The 18,831-nt window shown below is 42.3% G+C and overlaps 1 protein-coding gene across 7 annotated transcripts; it reads right to left on the bottom strand.

The window, feature by feature from the left end:
* Positions 1–210: 210 nt before the first annotated feature.
* On the bottom strand, positions 211–18,594 carry LOC117465102 (uncharacterized). 7 transcript variants are annotated; one of them, XR_004554149.2, is made up of 8 exons: positions 13,882–13,974; positions 9,536–9,900; positions 6,674–6,799; positions 6,401–6,598; positions 5,131–5,271; positions 1,446–1,617; positions 980–1,031; positions 211–814 (listed from the first exon to the last, which is right to left on the bottom strand). XR_004554149.2 is itself a non-coding variant. In XM_034107991.2 (7 exons), the coding sequence occupies exons 2-7, from the start codon at positions 9,683–9,685 to the stop codon at positions 807–809; spliced, it is 675 nt and encodes a 224-aa protein (XP_033963882.1). In that variant the 5' UTR covers positions 9,686–9,900; positions 13,882–13,974; the 3' UTR covers positions 211–806. The 7 variants fall into 7 exon arrangements, 4 of the variants coding, with proteins under 4 accessions (XP_033963882.1, XP_033963883.1, XP_033963881.1 ...); XR_004554148.2 differs by having other exon boundaries at positions 980–1,617; XM_034107991.2 differs by lacking the exon at positions 1,446–1,617.
* Positions 18,595–18,831: the final 237 nt, after the last annotated feature.

Genomic DNA, 18,831 nt, shown 5'->3' with positions numbered 1-18,831 from the left:
CAAATCAAATACTAGCTTACTAGCTTCTACACGCTAAAGCAACTGTAGTCATGGAGGCAAACTCATCAGGTATTAAAAAAGTGACAAGGACCCGAGCCCCCCGACCCCACGGAATATCGGCTTTAAAATGAGGAATAACAGAGGATTTTAGCAGTCAGAACAACTAAAGCAGCAGTGTTAATAATAACAGAAACGCCAAAGAGTCACATCTAATAGAAATATATAAAAGCATTTATTTTAATTGTGTAGCAGTCAGTTTATAATTTTGGCAGCACTGTTGAGCATTTTGAAAATGTATTGTCATGCCTCTGTGCAAGGCTTAGTCTTTTTATCTGTATAGCCAGTGGTGTAAAGTAACCAAGTTCATAAACTCAAGTACTATACTTGGGTACAATTTTGAGATACTTGTACTTTATTTAAGTATTGCAATGTTTTACTACTGTGTACTTCTACTCCTCTACAAAAAGGTGTACTTTTCCTCCAATACCTTTACGGCCCGTCCACACTACAGCTTCAAAAAAAGCTTGGAGCTGGGCGTGTGGGAAGGTCGACCAACAACCAATCACATGAATCTCCCGCCCCTGACACACAAGCAGCGGTTTGATTGGCTAGAGCTTGTACTGGCATATGATTTGATTGGCTGACGCTTCCACCGAAAGCGTCAGAAGCTTCAAAAGTGGAACATTGCTCAACTTTCGCAGCCTGAAACGCCAGGAAAGCTCCGCTCTGCTTCCCTCTCGGCATCACGCTGAATGATCCCCTTCACTTTCAGCCTGTCTCCGTCCGTCAGACTCAGATGCTTCATTTCAAGTAGCTGAGAAACACAGAAATTAAAGTTTTAAACAATTTATTGGGAAAATTACAGAAGGCTGTTTGTCATAATAGTATTAGAGTTGTATTCAACCAATTACAGGCTGCAAACACATACTCTGTTCATAAGGCAGTACAATTAAAGACAAAACAAAGTAGATGACCTTACCATGGTGATAGTGGGTGTTAGTTAACACTGCAGCTGATGGAAGATGGTCTTTCTGCAGTGGCAGACAAAATGTAAGTAGTAAGAAGACTGTGAAGTGTCTCTTAATTTATAATGTGAAGCACTGCTGTTGGACTAAGTAATATTGAAAATGAGATTAATCACGGAGAGGACTTTGAGTAGCAGCTGCCCCTGTGATACTGTGATGTGTTTATAAAAACTACTCTGTCAAGAACTTTGAAAAATATATTAAGATTGGGAGCCATTGTTTCCATTGAGGAGGGTCTGCAATGCATTATAGATTACATTGGAGCACAAGCACCACCTACTGCAATACACTCTACTTTAATCAAACAGTTTGCTATAATAATCTGCATGTTTAATTTTTTTTAAAGCACATATTGACAGTTTGGGCAGTTTACGTGTATTTTGTTTGAATACATTTGTATGTTTTTAATGATTTCTATACCCTTTATTCCTAAACCTTTCTGCTTGGTACACGTGAGTAGTTATACAAATGCCACTTTCGTCTCATTAGTATGCATGGAATGTGACAGGTCGCCCCGTCCCTTTTTGGCATTTTGACCGGAAGTCCCGCCCTTTTTGACCGGACGTCCCGCCCTGCTTGACCGGAAGTATACCTGTATCAGAGAACACACTTTGAAAAGCACAGGCGTCAATACAAAAAATGGCTGAGTTCCATTAAGCATCTGCGGTTTCAGGGTCCTAGTATCGTGGCTTCATGTTTGTATTGGGACGCTTGAATAGAAAAGAGCCATCCATAATGTCATGACTTACACTTCTTGCTACAATGACCAATCAAAATGTCTGCTACAACGACACACTGTTTCTCTGTCTTCCAACCTGTGCTGATTGCCTAGCAGCTGTGTGTCCAGAGGCCTCTCGTCTTCCATCCAGTGGGGGAGGATGTATCCCATGGGGCCGCAGGACTTGTCGAAGCGCAGGTGGAAGCCATTGGAATGAATCTCTGGGCAATCCGTCACTTTAAACACTGATTTGAAGCCGATGCCCTTTTGACCTGTGATGAGTAGGGCAACGAAGATCATGTTAAAACAAAGTCCCAATTACTATTCTGGTCTCCTTCAAGGCACCACATACATACTCACCTATGTATCCATATTTGTGTTTGCCCTTGGTGCTGCGACCCACATCACAGATGGCTTTGATGTTCCCGTCCTTGTTGTCTCTAAGGGCCCGGGACGGGAGAACGGGGGGGCCGACCTCATGTCAAGAGGCGGACCCCTGCCAGACGAGTGGAGGCTTCACCCGGAGGTGGTGAAGCAGTTCTGGACTCAGTTCGGGAGAGCAGAGGTGGACCTGTTCGCCGATCGGCGCAACAGCCACTGTGCCCTGTGGTTCTCCCTGGCCCGGTGGGATAATCCGCCCTTGGGGGTGGATGCATTTGCACACGAGCCATGGCCAAGGAAGCTGCTTTACGCCTTTCCACCGCTGCACCTTATCCCCCCCCTTCTGGATGGGGTGAGGCGGGAGCAGCTGTCAGTCATCCTAGTGGCCCCAGATCTCCGCCTGGCGCCGTGGTACGCGGGGTAACACAGATGATGGTGGGCCAGCCTTGGGCTATTCCTCAGGTCTGGGGAGCGCTGTCTCAGGAAGCAGGGGCAGTAGGGGCGTTACCCACTCTGGGCCAAGCTCTCCAGGCTTGGCTCCTGAGAGGGACAGGCTGAGACAGCTGGTGCTGTCTGACAACGTTATTCAGACTATCCAAGCAGCAGGAGCAGAATCCACCACAGCCTGTTGCAGGCCAAAGTGGGCGGGATTCCAGCGATGGTGTGAAGGAAGGAGTCTAGAGCCTCTGTCATGCACGCTGGGCTCTATTCTTACCTACTTACAGATACTGGTGGACAGGGGGCTGGCTCATTCCACAATTAAGGTGTATGCAGCAGCCATTTCGTCCTGCCATGAGGGATTTGGAGGCAGGTCAGCCTTCAGCCAGCCGCTTATGTCGCGGTTTTTGCAGGGGGTCAGGAGGCAGCGCCCAGTAGTGCACGCCTCCTCCCCGCAGTGGGACCTGCCGTTGGTGCTCGAGGCTCTGGTTACAGAACCATTTGAGCCCCTGGAGCTCTCCTCCCTGAAAGCACTGTCATGGAAGACAGCGTTGCTTCTTGCCTTGACTTCGGCAAAAAGAGTGTCCGAGCTGACCGCTCTGTCGGTGCATCCAAGCTGCCTTTTGATCCGGGGTGACCGTAGCGAGGCGACACTCAGACCGAACCCCTCCTTTACTCCTAAGAGCCTAAGGAGTTCGTTCAGGTCAAGGGCTATTCAGTTAGGTGGCTTTAATCTTCCACCCCATATTGAGGCCAGGGAGGCTAAGCTGCACCTCCTCTGCCCAGTGCGTGCGCTAGCATGTTATGGAGAGCGCACGGCTGCCATTAGACGCACAGAACAGCTGTTTGTGTGCTTTGGGGATGGTGTGGCTAGAAAAGCTCTCTTCAAGAAGCGCCTAACAGGATGGCTATGCGGGTGCATTACACATGCCTATGGACGGGCGGGGAGAGCCCTCCCCACTGGGGTCCGTGCGCATTCTACACGGGCTGTGTCAAACAGCCTTATTCAGCAGCGAGAGTAGAAGATATATGCACGTCGGCGTCTTGGTCTACGCCAGGCTCCTTCATAAAATGTTATCTCCTGGACATGTCTGGCTCCTTCTCGTCGTCTGTGCTTGCCGAGGCAACGCATGACTGGTGAGAGGGGGCGTGGCTGTGGGTCAGCAGGTGTCTGACCCCCCCCTCCCCCCCTGGACAAAAAGCACTTGTGTTTGCCCATGCTCCTGAGGGACTCGGGAGACATGGTGCGCAATCAGCCCCATACAGGGCTGGAGGCAGGCTGGGAGAGCCTTCCTCACTATTGTCCATGCCCACTCTACACGGAGCGTGTGTGAGTGTGGGGGACGTGGTGCACTTATGTTTTCCCATGCTCCTGAGGGACCTGGGGAACATGGTGCGCAGTAGGCTCCGGACGGAGTCTCCGCACAGATCTTTTCCATGCACACTCTCCACGAGGTAAGCGTGTGTGAGTGTGCCTTATCCAAATTGCGGCCCCAACTTCTCTACGGTTACAACCAGATGGGAGGAAGTGGGGATGCAATGGATGTTAGCCAAAAGCCGGTCAGGGACGGTGTGGTGGGTCGATGTTGTTGGATGACAGGGGGCGTGTATACATCGGGGCTCCGCCCACTGTACCCATGAGCCTGTGTGAAATATACCAGGGGGATACGTATTGTAACCCTAGTCATATAAGCACAGGCGGAGCCCTCTACCTGGGGGCTCTATCTTTCCTAGTCCGCTCGCTGAAGAGTGGATAGGATAGTGGGCGGCGGGTGTAGCCGCCTTTATATACTGTGGGCCTGCGCGCACATTCAGGTAGGCTCGCCCCGATTGGCCGGCTACGTTTATGTAAACACAGTAGGTGAAAGCACGCACAGCATGATACAGAGTAGTACCCATAGAGTCCAGTAGAGGGCTCCGCCTGTGCTTATATGACTAGGGTTACAATAAGTAACCCCCTGTTTTAGTCAACGAAATTAACACTAGCCTTTACATCCAAGAATTACAATTTTAAAATCTTGAAAATTGATATTCTGATAAACGTTATGAGAAGCTTTGTTTTAAACATAGTTTTATAAATTAAACTCACCATAATTCAACATTCCATTACTATTGAATGTATTCTGCGGCCACCCTCAGGATAAACTTTCTGTTTTCAGTGTGGAGAATGTTTAAGCTATTTGAACAGCAAAAAATCATCAGTAATTTGTTTATGGTATTAAACTCTGATTGCCAGACGAGATCAGCTTATACCTAGAGGAAATTATGGATTTATAAAAATGAAACTAAAAAGTGAAATCTGCTTTTCCCATAAAGTCTAACTTTGGACAATACGAGGAAACTGATCTCAGACTAGGTTACAAAAGGTAGAGATTGATAAAGGATGTAAATATTAGATATTTGGACCACTGGCCTTTTTTGACCATGTAAGCCCTGTTGGTGAACACTACCGAAAATAGAATCAGTATAATTCACTGTAAAAATATTGTGCGTAAGTAAATAAATAGTACTGCTACATGATTCATGTGTAAACAGCGTTGGATATTTTCAGTAGGTCATGTCTCTTACCGATATGGGCAGTCCAACGCTCTTTATGACGATGCCCAGCTCGTAGGGAGAGTCACAGCTGTAGTGGTCCGCCAGATACTTCATGAACTCAGCCAGGTCTATTTTTGGCTTGGTCTGCTGCTTCCTAAAGACACGCAGTTGCTAAAGAATAGAACAAGAGAAGACACATTCAGGAAAAACTATCAAAGCGGAAAAGTTCTGAAAAGACAAAATGATTTTTAACAGCTCATCAGCGGTCAGCACAAACTACATACAGTCTGTGGTTTTGGGATTCTTCTGTCATTGTCCAGCTGCACTTTATGGTTCTCACATTGGCAAATAAACCTCAGCTACATGGATGTTATCCAGTGTGGCCCCTTGAGATCATTTGCATTATTTTGATTGGCCTTCCTGACTTAATTTTCCTCTAATACAAGAACTAGCATCTGTACTTTCTCATATTTTCTATAAATTAGTTAATTTTTTGTTTAACTTCAGATGTTTTGCACTGTACATTATAGTCATCTTCCATTATATGCAAACATGAGTGTAAATCATGGTGTTGGAGCTATTTGTTTATTTGTATTATTTAATAGTTAAATGTGTTTAAGAGAGAGAGAGACGGAGAGAGAGACAGAGAGAGAGACAGAGACAGAGAGACAGAGACAGAGAGAGCGAGAGAGACACAGAGAGAGAGACAGAGAGAGAGAGAGAGAGAGAGAGATTCCAGGTTGTTGTGTTGAGAATATTCAGGAGAATATTTGTCATTGTTCCAATGATAATAAACAAACATTTGCATAAAGCATATTTGTCCACTCATATGTTGATAAGAGTATTAAAAACTTATAAAAAATATTCCTCTAAGGTACATTTAGAACAGATACAAAATGTGCGATTCATTTGCGATTAATCGCGATTAACTATGGACATCATGCGATTAATCGCGATTAAATATTTTAATCGACTGACAGCCCTAGTAATTATATTAGTTTAATAAAGTAGTGGTTTATGCTTTTATTTTGAAGGCATCTTTTGGCACCTGGTGATTTGGGCACAGAATGATTAAGCATTTATTGGAGACAGGTAAAGGTGGCATATGGTTTTTAAACAGGGGAAAGCCACAGGAAAGGCAGCAATGCAATATGGGTAAAACCATTGTCCTTGTACTAGTGGATTATTAGAATAAAATCTACAAATCCACTGAGTAAGATTAGCTATCTGGTGCCTCAGCGATAGTTTTCATTTTGGTCCATCAAATAAATTCTAAAGCGATTTGTCAGGTGAGTGCTACCTTTAAGATGTCGACCGTCTCGATCTGGTGAATATCATCGTCCTTAGTGTTACTGTCGATCTTGAACAGGCGGTGGATGAGGGGCAGCTTGCAGAGGGGCCCCAGGTGCAGCTCCTCATAGTGCTTCTTGTTCTTCAGGCCGGCCAGCGACTGGCCCAGCTCGTACAGGGTACAGATGGATGCTGCTGCCTCACTGCACTGATAGAGGGGAAATAATTCAGTAGCTAGTACACATCCAGATTATAACAAGTATTGTTAAATAAATGTACCAACCTCTATGAACATGTGGATCTCTCTTATGATGTATTGAAGGTCTTTTAAAGCTTGAATATTCCGGGGATAAATCCTTCCTGCCTCCAAAGATGGAATCTGCATCAGCACACACACCCTGGATACCACCTTGGTATAGATAAAGAGACAATGAGAAAATGAAATGCATTCGATACAAAAACACATTTATGGTACGATTAACCTTTGGGCTAACAGTAAATATACATGTGTGAGGAGTTGGACTGCATTGAAGTATTTTAGTGAGGGTTGTCAACATTAACGCGTCAGCGCTTATCATTTATTTTAGCCAAATTATTCACATTACCAAGTTTGACCCAAACGCCCTCCCGTAATTCCAATGCAGATTTTTACCCGTGTGATTGTGGAACACAGATTACAACTTTTTGTTTACAGTTTGTCATTCTATTTATAATACAACACCACATGTGTATTTGCCGTAAAGTAAATACTAGTATTTTAAACTTGTGATTTATCATAATTTATCAAATATTACCATTGTGATTAACTGATTACATTTTTTCTCCTATCGACACCGTTATTTATTTGTGAACTCCCCCTACTCTAATACTTTGTAATTTTAATATCCAACATTCCTCAAAAAAGGTTACTACAATAGGCGCTTTCACACCGGAGTACTTTTCCCAGGAATAGTTCCGATAGTTCCTGGGATTTAGCGTTCACACCAAAAAGATCTGGAACTAGAACTTTTTTTGCGAACCTTTTCACCCCTTTTCAGTCCCTCCCTGCTAGAGAGGTGGTACTTTCCTGGGAGAAAAAGGTTCCCATTTCTGATTGGCTGGGCGAATTGCAAACCACGCCCCGTAAAACTCCGAAAGGTTTTGTGAAGCCGCCATTTTATTTGCTAGCATTATTAGAATTAGCCCCGCGCACCAGAGAGAGAATAACTTATGGTATCACAAAAAGAAACATGGGAGCGGTGGAGATGAGGAGGTGTCGCAAGCCCCCAGGAAGTGCGCCGGACTCAGATGAAAATATTTGTGGTGGCCAAACGGCGGTACTACACTTCTGTTTGGTTGCCAGGCCCGAAAACACCATTTCCCATTGACTTACATGGGGAAAGAGTGGTCTGTAAATCGTTGGATAATTTTTTTTAAACTAAATAAACTACCCAGTATGAACGTTTGTATAGCTCTTATTAAAAACATTCGTTCCTTAAGTTGTAAAAATGTGCTAATAACGTTATTCTGAGAGTTATTTCCCTCTGCATTATGAACGCGCATCTAACCCACGGGACCGCGCCGCCCGGCACGTTCATGTTACGTGTTCAGCACTACATGCGTTTATCTTTGTCACTGTCACTACCCGATCTGCAGAGTGCGCATGTGCGAGATGGTCCGCCATATTGGTGATGTGTGTTGTTCTGCGAGACCAGAGATGTAGTTCATTGAGCGTTTCACACAAACAAATGTGTTACTTCACAGTTTTAGGACACATTTTATTTTTTTTGACTCGCAAAATTATCTTTTAAATTGACAAACATCATATGTGTAATTCGTGGCACAATTCAAACGGGATCGAAAGATAATCTTTCTCTCTCTATTGACTTCAATACATAATTTTTTAGAAATAAGGTCCCATGGAGGTCCACCGGAAGGGGAGGGACTTCGCCACTCTATCCTCCCTCATGGACTTATTCCGGTGTGAACGCGATCGGCTAGATAGTTCCGGGAACTAAAGAGTTCCGATGAACTAAGTACTGGGAACTAAGTACGGCAAAGTGGTGTGAAAGCGCCTAATAATAAACTTGTCCGGCATTGGCTCAGTCTGTTGGGACTTGGCCTGTTCCAAGTCCCGACAGACCTAAATATGGAGTGTGGACTGGTACTTGGAGAGGTCCCAGTTCACCTCTTGAGCACTGTCGGGTGCTGTATAATAGCTGCCCACTGCTCCTAGTACTAGGTAGGGATGCCAGCGATTATTCGAATATTCGTTACAGTCTCCATAATCGAATATTATTGTTAAAAATCGATTTTATTTATTTATTTATTTTTTATTATTTATATATATATATATATTTTTTTTTTTCTGGCTTAGTTTCAACCAAAATATATATAAATATATATGCTAATAATAATAATAATAGTATTAATAATTGTAAATGGCCATTGGTCACACCACCAGTTTGTTTTACTGTAAACTTGGAGGAAGCCTGCGTGCAGAGCAGACTGCTGCTGCAGCACGCTACACACCGCCCCCGCCCCCACCCCCCCTCACACGTGCGACTAAAGATGAACAAAGCGGCAGGTAAAAAGAGTTCCTCCTTGTGGAACTACTTCGAACATACAAGTCCAAAGGAAGTTAAATGCAAGCTCTGCGAAAAGACGTTGGTCTATCACAGCTCAACCTCAACAATGCGTTCGCATTTGAGTGCGAAGCACGCCAAAGAGGTTACAGAGAAAGACGCAGCACAGCTGGCCATTACCAACTTCACTTCAAGGCCACGTCGTTGTGATGACATGCTTGTTTGTTGTTTGTACTGTTAAACATGTTCTAGTAAAGAAAACAACGGAATTCCTTTTGTCTGACTTTTTTTTTTTCTCCCTGCGGGGGGGGGTCGAATAATCGATTTTGATCATGGTCAGTTTCTGGCAACCCTAGTACTAGGATGGGTTAAATGCAGAGGTCCAATCTCACTGTGTGTGCTGTGCTGTGCTGTGTGCATGTACATGTATGACAAATAAAGAGGGTTTCATCCTCCGATTTTAAGTTCTCAAGTAAATTTGATGCCGGAGTGAAAGACCGTTAGTGGCTGAAAGAGCAGCTGGTCGGACCTGAGACCCATGAGGAGTTTCATCAATAAAATGGTTTCCTCTTCCACCTCACCTTCTCTTTGGTGACCAGCTCTCCCTCTGCAGCGATGTCACGTATCACATCTTCCATCAGACTGTTGATCGAGTCGTGATCCAGGACTCTTTTCCTCTGCGAGCCTGTGAACTCCTCCCCGTCCACCTGCAACGCCTCTACTGCCCGCATGTTAGCTCCATGGACCTCCCTCAGCTGGGCATGATAAGCTTCTCTAAAGATGGAGCCTCTGCCCTCTTTCTTGGTCACATCTTTAGTTTTGCTCTTCTTCTGTCTGGTCACATCTTCTCCCAGCGCTGGAAAGTCAGAGAGGAAGTTGGACGCGATGGGCTGCTGCTGCTGCTGCTGCTGTTCTTTCTCAGGCTCTTTTTTAATATCCCACGCTACTGTGGAAGATATGGCATCACATATGTGTTTAAAAGGCATAGAAAATAAATGTTTTATGCATTAAAGGAAATGTTGTCATGATTGTCTACCTGCAGTTTGTGAGGAAATATTTGTATGTATTCATGTTAGTAAACTATCAAGATGCTTAAAAAGGGAAAATGATTTGGGTGAGAAAACTGTGAACTGTTTGTGGGGCCTGTGAACATTTGGTTTTGTGAAGACAAAAGGAAGAGGGGGAAGGTGTGGAGTTAACATACAGTCATCTCAGATCCCTGTGATAAGGAAGCTGAGCCACTGGGATTGGGGATGTGAGCTGTTGATACTAATTTGGGCAGCCAATCACTGGTCTGGAAGGGGGGGGCGCAGATAACTCCTCCTTCTGGTCAGCGAAGTATTTAGACAGGAATCCCAGCAGTGCCTCCCTCTCTCTCCTCTCGCTGGCACAGGTAATTATGGGATCCCACAGATAAACGGTATTTAATTTGTACTGTACTTGATTGTATTGCATTGTATATTACCATTAAAATGGATTATTGTTAAACGGTTACTTGTATGCTTTGGGTTTCCTTCCTGTAAGATAACGGCTTGTGTAGGAACGCGAGGAGATTTAAGAAAGTGGACAAGTTGTCTACAAAATCTCCTAACAAGTTGTCTTAGGCTCTGCTATTGGTTCCGATTGAGAAGGTACATTCCCAGTGCCAGATGCTAGCCGGCTGTCATACAGAGACATGTACAGGGTGAATGGAAGCTGTTCACCATAATCCTGAAAATAGCCCGTTTGGAGCTGGTCTATTGACGGAGCAGTCAGCTGGTACTTGCTCATAACCTGGAACACATCAATAAACTTGATTTACATACAGCACAAAGTATAATTATTTTTGCAATAGTTAAAGGTCACATGTCATGGCCATTTCCACTGATCATAATTCCATTGTTGAGGTCTACTAGAATAGATTTATACTGTGCAATTTTCCAAACTCACATTGGTTTCGCATACAGCGTCTCTGTAAAGTATGTGTATTCACTCTCTCCACTAAACGGCTCGTTGCAGCTCTTGCCCCCCCCTCCCTGTGAGCCCAGTGTGCTCCGATTGGTCGGGACCAGTCGGGACGTTGTGAATCGCGCTAAGCTCCGTGGAGGTGTGATTTCCTTGTTTAGCGATACACAGCGAAACACAGCGAAACTCACCCTGAGCACACACAAAGTCACAGCCGAAGTAAAAACAATAAGTGTGGCTTGATATTGAGTAAGAAAAAGGTTGATAGATGCTGTGAGAATGGGTCTGCAGAGAGAATGACGCCGCGATCCCAACTGTCTGTTATCAGCAGCAGCCAGGGAGGAGAGATTAGCAGAGCTGCATGCACTGAGTGTGAGGAAGTCCGTGGATTGGTCAATTTGGACCAATCAGCGGGGGCTTAACGTAACGGCTCCGCGGACGTTTTGGGGAGGTATTTTCTGTTTTAGAGTTTTACTCCCTACATGGTGTACTTTGAGGGTTTTGACACACCGTTTACATGCATACAAACCTTCATAACACACAAGGGGACGGGCAATAACCGGAAAAGCATGACATGTCACCTTTAAAGGTCATTTTTTGTTGTTAGATAAGCTCAATGAAGAAACGTACAGCTCTATACAAGTTATTTTCTGTAGCTTTATATCTCTTTAATGCTTTTATAGGTTTGTTTGCACCAGTATAAGCTTATAAAATATGATTGGTTGGTTTACCCTCAAATACCTTTTTTTCTATCCATAACTTAAACTCTTTAATCACATTTGTTTACAAAGGCAAAATGTACCTTTTTAAGATGAAACACCATGCCTCCAGTTTCAGTAATCGGCCTGGATCTGCACTGTGTTTTCACTTGAGACGTTTAAAGTTGTTGTTTCCAAATGTTTTGCATGTTTCAGGGCACAACACTACTTCCCTCTGCATCAGAACACAAGTAGATGACTGTTTCTCATGTGTCTTATTATAGCCTTAGTAGATGAATTAGGGTGTTGCCCTGTTGCATAACAAGTGACATGTAATGAATTAACTCTTTCTAAGCTTCTATGCTCACATTGTCCAACAGCCAAATGAACATATGAGTGGAGGCCCTGGCCCCAGAAAATAGTGCTATTGATCCCCAATTGACCCCCATTCCTCCTATTCTCTCAGTGTAGTTTCCTTCTTTGCTTGCTTGGTATTGCTAGAGTTGATTTAGATTCAGTCCTCAATCCAACAGATGTTACTGCTGGGGGGGGGGGGGGGGGGTTAAAAAAGTTAAAGAAAAGTTAAAGTTAAAAAAGTTTTAACACCATGTTTATTTATTGACTTTTCATTCCTGTATAATCATTTTGCGCAAAGATGGCACTGTTTGTCAGAGCACTTCATCCTTCTGGGATTTCATGAAGAACAGCTCCAACGCCTGTGTGTATGGGAACACCTCTGGTGCTGGTCCATTAACTGCCAGTGTTTCCCACAGATCTGTTTCCCACATATCTGAAATAGGTAGTGGTGGTAGGGGGAGGGGGGGGGTCACGTGAGGTGACGTGCAACAACATTAACCTTTCTGTTGGTCTCTTGTTAGCAGACCCTTCACGCAATAGCAGAGCGAACAGGTACAGGCAGGGCTACCTGCACATGAACATATGGAAATGGGTTACTATTTAAAAAAATAAATGTATTTATAAATGTATTTAGGAGCCTATCCATGTGATTTTTAGTGGGGGTCGACCTCAAATCCTCTATGGGGGTCCAGGGGCATGCCCCCCCGGAAAGATTTTATTTTTTATTTTGGAGTTAAATGCATCAATCTGGTGCATTTTGAGGGGAAAATATAGAGACTAGATCTATGGAAACACCTATATTAAACAGAACTGTATACATTTCAATAATTATAAAATCATGGCCATAACCAATAACATAACATTTCCAATATGAAAAAAACACTGAAACTTGTTTATTAATTTATTTTTGGTTCATTTATAGTTGTGAGTGTGTCTGTGCTCCTGAATCAGCCTCTCCTGTCCCCCTCCTCTCCCCCCTGCTCCTCTTTGAGGCAGCAGCAAAGACTAGTTTTCTCTCAACAAGTTTTAAAAGTGTATCTTACCTTTTTTCACCTTAATATGTGTTTACATAACTGGTGACCACACCGTTTGAGACCCACTGAGAACTTAGACTAAGTTAACTATCTAAACACTCAGAAAGTCCTTTACCTCACCTGAGCTGAACTTATCCCGAGCTTGAATGACACACAGAGACCAATCAAGGGCTTTGATTTATGATCTGTATGACAGTGGCCATGTCGGCAGGCCACATCATGTGGACAGCCAGTCACCCTGTGTGAGGCAGGCCACTTAACAGGCCAGAAGGAGGCGAGATCAGTGCAAGGGAGCGAGGGATCATTGTCCACAAGTTAATCGATCGCAGATGGCGTCGTGGTCACGGACGAATAAAAAAAAAATTATAAAAAAAAAACCTAAATGGGTCGCGAAATATACTTGGGCGGCCGTTAATATACCTGGGCGGCCCGCCCAAGTATAGTCTCTGTGTGGGAAACCCTGCATTACATACTTACAGTGCCATGTGTGTTAATCCAGAACTGAGAAATAGTAAAAGTCCATACAAATACAGAACTTTTCCACTTGAAGTAATAGAAACAATAGTGCCCATCTAATTTGGAATATTGCTGAATCTTTCTTAATTCTTTTTTTTACGTTTTGGGTTTTTCATATGGATTGTTACTGTGCCTTGCTAACAAGCTAGCTGCATCCTCAGAAGCATTGTGACTTGCGAAACTATTTCTCACCAATGTGAAATGTCTACATGTTCACCTCCCTTCTGTCACGGTGCATTGGTTTATGTCGAGTTTTGTGAAACGAATGTTTTTAATAACTTTCTTTTGTATCAGCACTTTCCCTTTGCTGTAGGGACAGGGGACCATTGAAGGAAAAATACTATGTGGTCAATTTGTGAATGTGTCTTCATAACTCACCTCCTTGACTCTCTGGAAGAGCTGCTCCTGGGTCAATTTCACCAATGGCTGGGTCGCAGTAAAGAGTGGGTTAACAGGGAGACAGATAGTTGTTTCAGGTCTCTGTGGTGTTGCAGGTCTCTGTGGTGTTGCAGGTCTCTGTGGTGTTGCAGGTCTCTGTGGTGTTGCAGGTCTCTGTGGTGTTTCAGGTCTCTGTGGTGTTGCAGGTCTGCTGTCCTCTCTGGCTTTTGCTGTCTTCCCGGCTACCGGCTGATTTTGAGGCTGGAACATCTTATGGAACACCATGTCCCCTTTTACGACTAAATCTTCTTTTAAAGATTCTACCAAGCAGGAAATCGTTTTGAAGCCCAAAGAGGATAGGGCCATGTTGTGGTGGTATTTCTGGCTATAGAATATAGCCACCATCCGCAGAAGAATCCCATGTGGGTGTTCTGTCATCATGGTCACGATATGTTCCAACGTTCTCTCTTTATTCTCCTTATCATCTGAGGCTTTTGCTGATGGCCCAGCTGCTGCCAGACGACTACTGGGATGGTTCTTGTAATGCACTGTATCCCCCTCCAAAACCAGATCCCTGTGCATAGAGGCAACCAGGTTTGCGATAGAATCGAAGCCCAGGGAGGATAAAGTCAGGTTCTTGTGGTATGTCTGGTTGTAGGTTACAGCTAGCTTTTTAAGCGGGATCCCAGCTGGGTGCTGCTTCACCATGGCCACTATAACCTCCAAAACCTCCTCTATATTATTGCTGTCTTCTGTAGCTTTTGTTAAAGCCCCAGCTCGCTTGGAACACCTGTGAGTTTTGTGAAGCACTAGTTCCCCCTCCACAACTAGGTCCCTATCTAAATAAGCTACCAGGCTAGCCACAGAGTCAAAGCCCAGGGTGGGTAAGGTCAGGTTGTTGTGGTATGTCTGGTTGTAGGTCACAGCAAGCTTTTTCAGGGGGATCCCAGCTGGGTGCTGCTTCACCATCGCCACTATATTCTCCAGGACCTCCATTATGAGTGATGCTGTCGGGAAATAACAACACTATCAATAACAGATAAACACAATCAAAACCAAATTTGTATTTGATAAATATCTTATTTGAAATTATACCTTTTTTATTATATATATAATTATTTATTTTCTTTATATTTCTTTATTCACTTATGTATATATTTGTTGTTTATTATACCTATGTACCCCTGATGTCAAAAAAAAAAATTGTATATAATGTATGTCGTATTTTACATTTTCTTGAATAAAGAAAAACAATACATATACACTGCAAATAAGTTTAGCAGTAGTCTGTATTTTAATTATTAAACTATATTAAAAGTAATGAGTTTTAAAATGCGCACACACCACACAAACGTATCCAGGGATGGGGAGCAACAGATTTCATGTAATGGGATTATCAGGATACCAAATAAATGTAAATGTATTGCCTGGTTTACAGTTACAAAAAAAAAAAAAACGTACTCAAATGACCATTTAAAAATGGGGATCACTAGCAGGTTTACCATACAACAATTGATTTTAAAATAAAGATCGATATATTATAGGTAGAAGTACTGCCTGAATTTTCATTTTGGTTTTCCTTTAGGCTACTTTCATCGTTCTTTGTTTGAAATATCTTTTTTTAATGCAATGGGTAGAGACCTGATCCATTCAACAAAGATACTGTGTTTGCTTTAAATTCAGGTATTAAAGTAAAACAGCATGTGTAAGCTATACTGTTCTGAAGGCATAGACTATAATTTAAGGTGACTAATTTATACTAAATATCTGGATTTCTTCTTTGTTAAGGTTACATTGTTCTGTTGTCTTACATAATACACCTTATTGTTAGCCATCCTATTGTTATTTATTTGACATAAATGAAATAATGCGTTCTTTTATATGACATAAACCAAAAGTAATGGAAAGTAATCAGGTTGCATTACTTTTATCAGAACCTTTATTACATTAGGTTTCTGATTACATTCTTCTTACATGTTACTAGTCATTGTAAAGGAATACATTTGAAAAGTCACGTTCACAACCCTGTACATATCCAACAGAGAATGATCCTTAAAATAAAATACAAATAATAAAAAAAAATATATATATGTATTTCAATATAAGGAATTTGTATTGTTTGAAATGTGGTGGCGATTTAGAGAAATTGTGCTAATTTTAGCTTAGCATCAACATATACAGTATACTAATTACTAACTGACTACTAAAAATAAGTTACAACACAATAAATGACAAAATGTATGTTTGTACATTTAAGTAACAAACCACATGTGGTTTTTTCCCCGTTGTATAAAGTTAAACAGTAATATGGATAAGTGTTGTACTTCCCTTGTTTTAAAGGCTGCATTATAGTGACGTGGTGACATTTGAGCCAGATAACCAGACAGTGTCAGAGGCACACCCAATGCACCATGAATGTTTTAGCCTTGAAATGCAAAGCTGACCGACAGCATAACAAACAATGTTGTCACTGATACCAAAGTGTTAAAAAGCTTAACACATATCTACACATCTTTGATATGACCCAAACTTAGTATACTGTATTTTCTTAATTTGTTAATTCATGGCATTGAAGGACAGGTAGTAAAAACAGAAACTCTTACGGATAGCATTCCTGACATATACAGAAACACATGGATAGACTAAAGTGAACAGCACAAATTTGCATGAAAAATAATAAAAAGATTGGCTCCATCTTACCTATTCCTTCAAATGCCAAGATATGTGGTTCATCTCCCATATTCCTGGAAATGGTTACGCACCATGACACAGGTGTAATAAAAGGCACCAACAGCTGGGGTTGCGACAGAGCCCCAGATATTACATGCAGTAAATAATGAGTCCACGGCAATCAGTCATTCAGGTTTTTATGGTAAATGGATATGTGCACAGACCAGATATTAAAGGCATTAAGTAAAGTAAAAGCGGTTGTACGGGGACATCAATAACAGACAGAAGGGAACAAAACACAGAATGTGAAGGAGGAAGGAAGAGGAGATAAATGGCTTTAAGTTTCACATTCCTGCCAGCCAATTCCCGTAAACAGTTGTGTAAAACGTGCACCTTAGGAAACTAAACTGAGCCAAAGAATGCCACTTCGGCACTGGGAACTCCTGAAAAAGTGTCACATGCCGGTCCATAATGACAGATTAATGAACAACCTGTTCACAACCAGCAGAATGTATGTAGCCTTCCAGTTTCCCTTGTTGAATCAAAGATTCAGCTGCCGTGTGCTTTAACTGGCCAATGGGATCAGGATACAGAAGTCTGTGGAGCAGGATACACAGGGCTAACACCCACATATATTTTCCCCCTGAGGCATTGTACCAGATTTTCTATAACTCTGTCTGGAGGACAGGCTTAGTACTACTTTTTCAAATTAGCAGCAGTACTCCCTAAAACCCTACAGATGTTCACGTGTATAATCAGCAATTACCAGTGAAAATCTTGGTGTGCATTTAAAGGCACTATTATGGTCCTTTTCACCTTGAGTTTTGTATTGTGTGCCTTAACTGTGACATGTTTTCATGCTTTAATGTTGAATGTGTTTTCTAATAATGCCTGTGCTGCAGCACCTCCTTTCACCCTCTGTCTGTTATGTCTTACATTGTGATGTCACTATCCAATCAAGGCGTATCAGGCAGGGGGGGGGGGGAGTGAGTGGGAGACAAACTCCCTCTGGAGGGAACTTTGGGACGTTAGCCTTTGCAGACCATATACATGCACAAACAGGAAATGGAATACCACAACAAGCATAATAGGGCCCCTTTAAGGAACATCTATAATACAAATGGCAGAAGTCCACATACCTTGCTTTGGTCAATCTGAGACTTGTTTGTTAGTGTCGTCCTTTCCTCACAGTTAGGCCTGTTGTAGCTTACATCATGTGGAGAGCACATCAACTGATGATGAAGACACAAATATAAGAGTGTAAATAGAGATTATGACATCTTGTATTTCGGTCAATTTTATTTAAGTGTCGATTATATTTCATATCATTAATCCCAATCTGCAAAATAACTAAAAGTAGAAATGTAAAAGTACACTATTAACCTCTACATTTGTAATGGTGTATAATGACAAAATAGCAAATAAAGTATTAGTATTTTAAGATTGTGTACTTGAGTAAATGTATTCATGCAGTTGACACCACGGTAGATTAAGGGGGGAAACAATGACGCTCTGCCCCTCCCCTTCAGGCGGTAACGTATTTACCAGTCTATGGTATTTACACTTTATGTCAGAACGCGCGTGCAACCAGACAAAACGTATGGTTAAGGTTCACCAACTAAGTTAATATACGTGTTGACAATACGAAAAACGTAATAGCAACACTTATATTATAGAAAATACACGGTTAACCACGAGTGACTCTCCAGCTACCTGTTATGGTGCCCTTTAGCTGCAGTTGTCGAGTGTACATCTTCGCTTTCATTCAACATCCTCCGTCTCTGTCTGCTGAAGAAAATTACCATAGCGATACAAAATACTTTAGTTAGCGGAGCTGCTATTCCGGCTAACGTTAGTAAATAATACCAGAAGTAGTACTTAGCTCTAAGTCAAACTAATCGATAAAAATATCCAATTTCACATTATAGTTAATTTGGTTTTGTACCACTGCTGCAATTAAGTGTCGCATGGTATGAAATTAAGGAGCTAAAATCAAATGTTGCTTGTGTTGTTTTCAACATTAGCCTGAGACCGAGCTAATGTATGCTGCGTTCAGGTTGTAGGAAAAAAGTCGTAAATAAATTTCGACCATGTTGAAAATGTTTTTTAGAAACATTCTCATAAATATAAATTATTTCGAAAACAAAGAATGTTTATCGCAGCTTTATTCTAGTGCACGCTTCCTGATGATTGGGATGTTGTATTGTCATGTATTTTTGTTCGTGAAAGTTTGTCATAATTAGTAATCAAATTATATCTAAGGCTGTAGTCTGCTAAAGT

Source organism: Pseudochaenichthys georgianus, chromosome 19 (genome assembly GCF_902827115.2).
Source record: "Pseudochaenichthys georgianus chromosome 19, fPseGeo1.2, whole genome shotgun sequence".
Lineage (NCBI taxonomy): Eukaryota > Metazoa > Chordata > Actinopteri > Perciformes > Channichthyidae > Pseudochaenichthys > Pseudochaenichthys georgianus.
The sequence above is the reverse complement of the archived record's forward strand: the minus strand, read 5'-3'. Positions and strand labels throughout refer to the sequence as shown.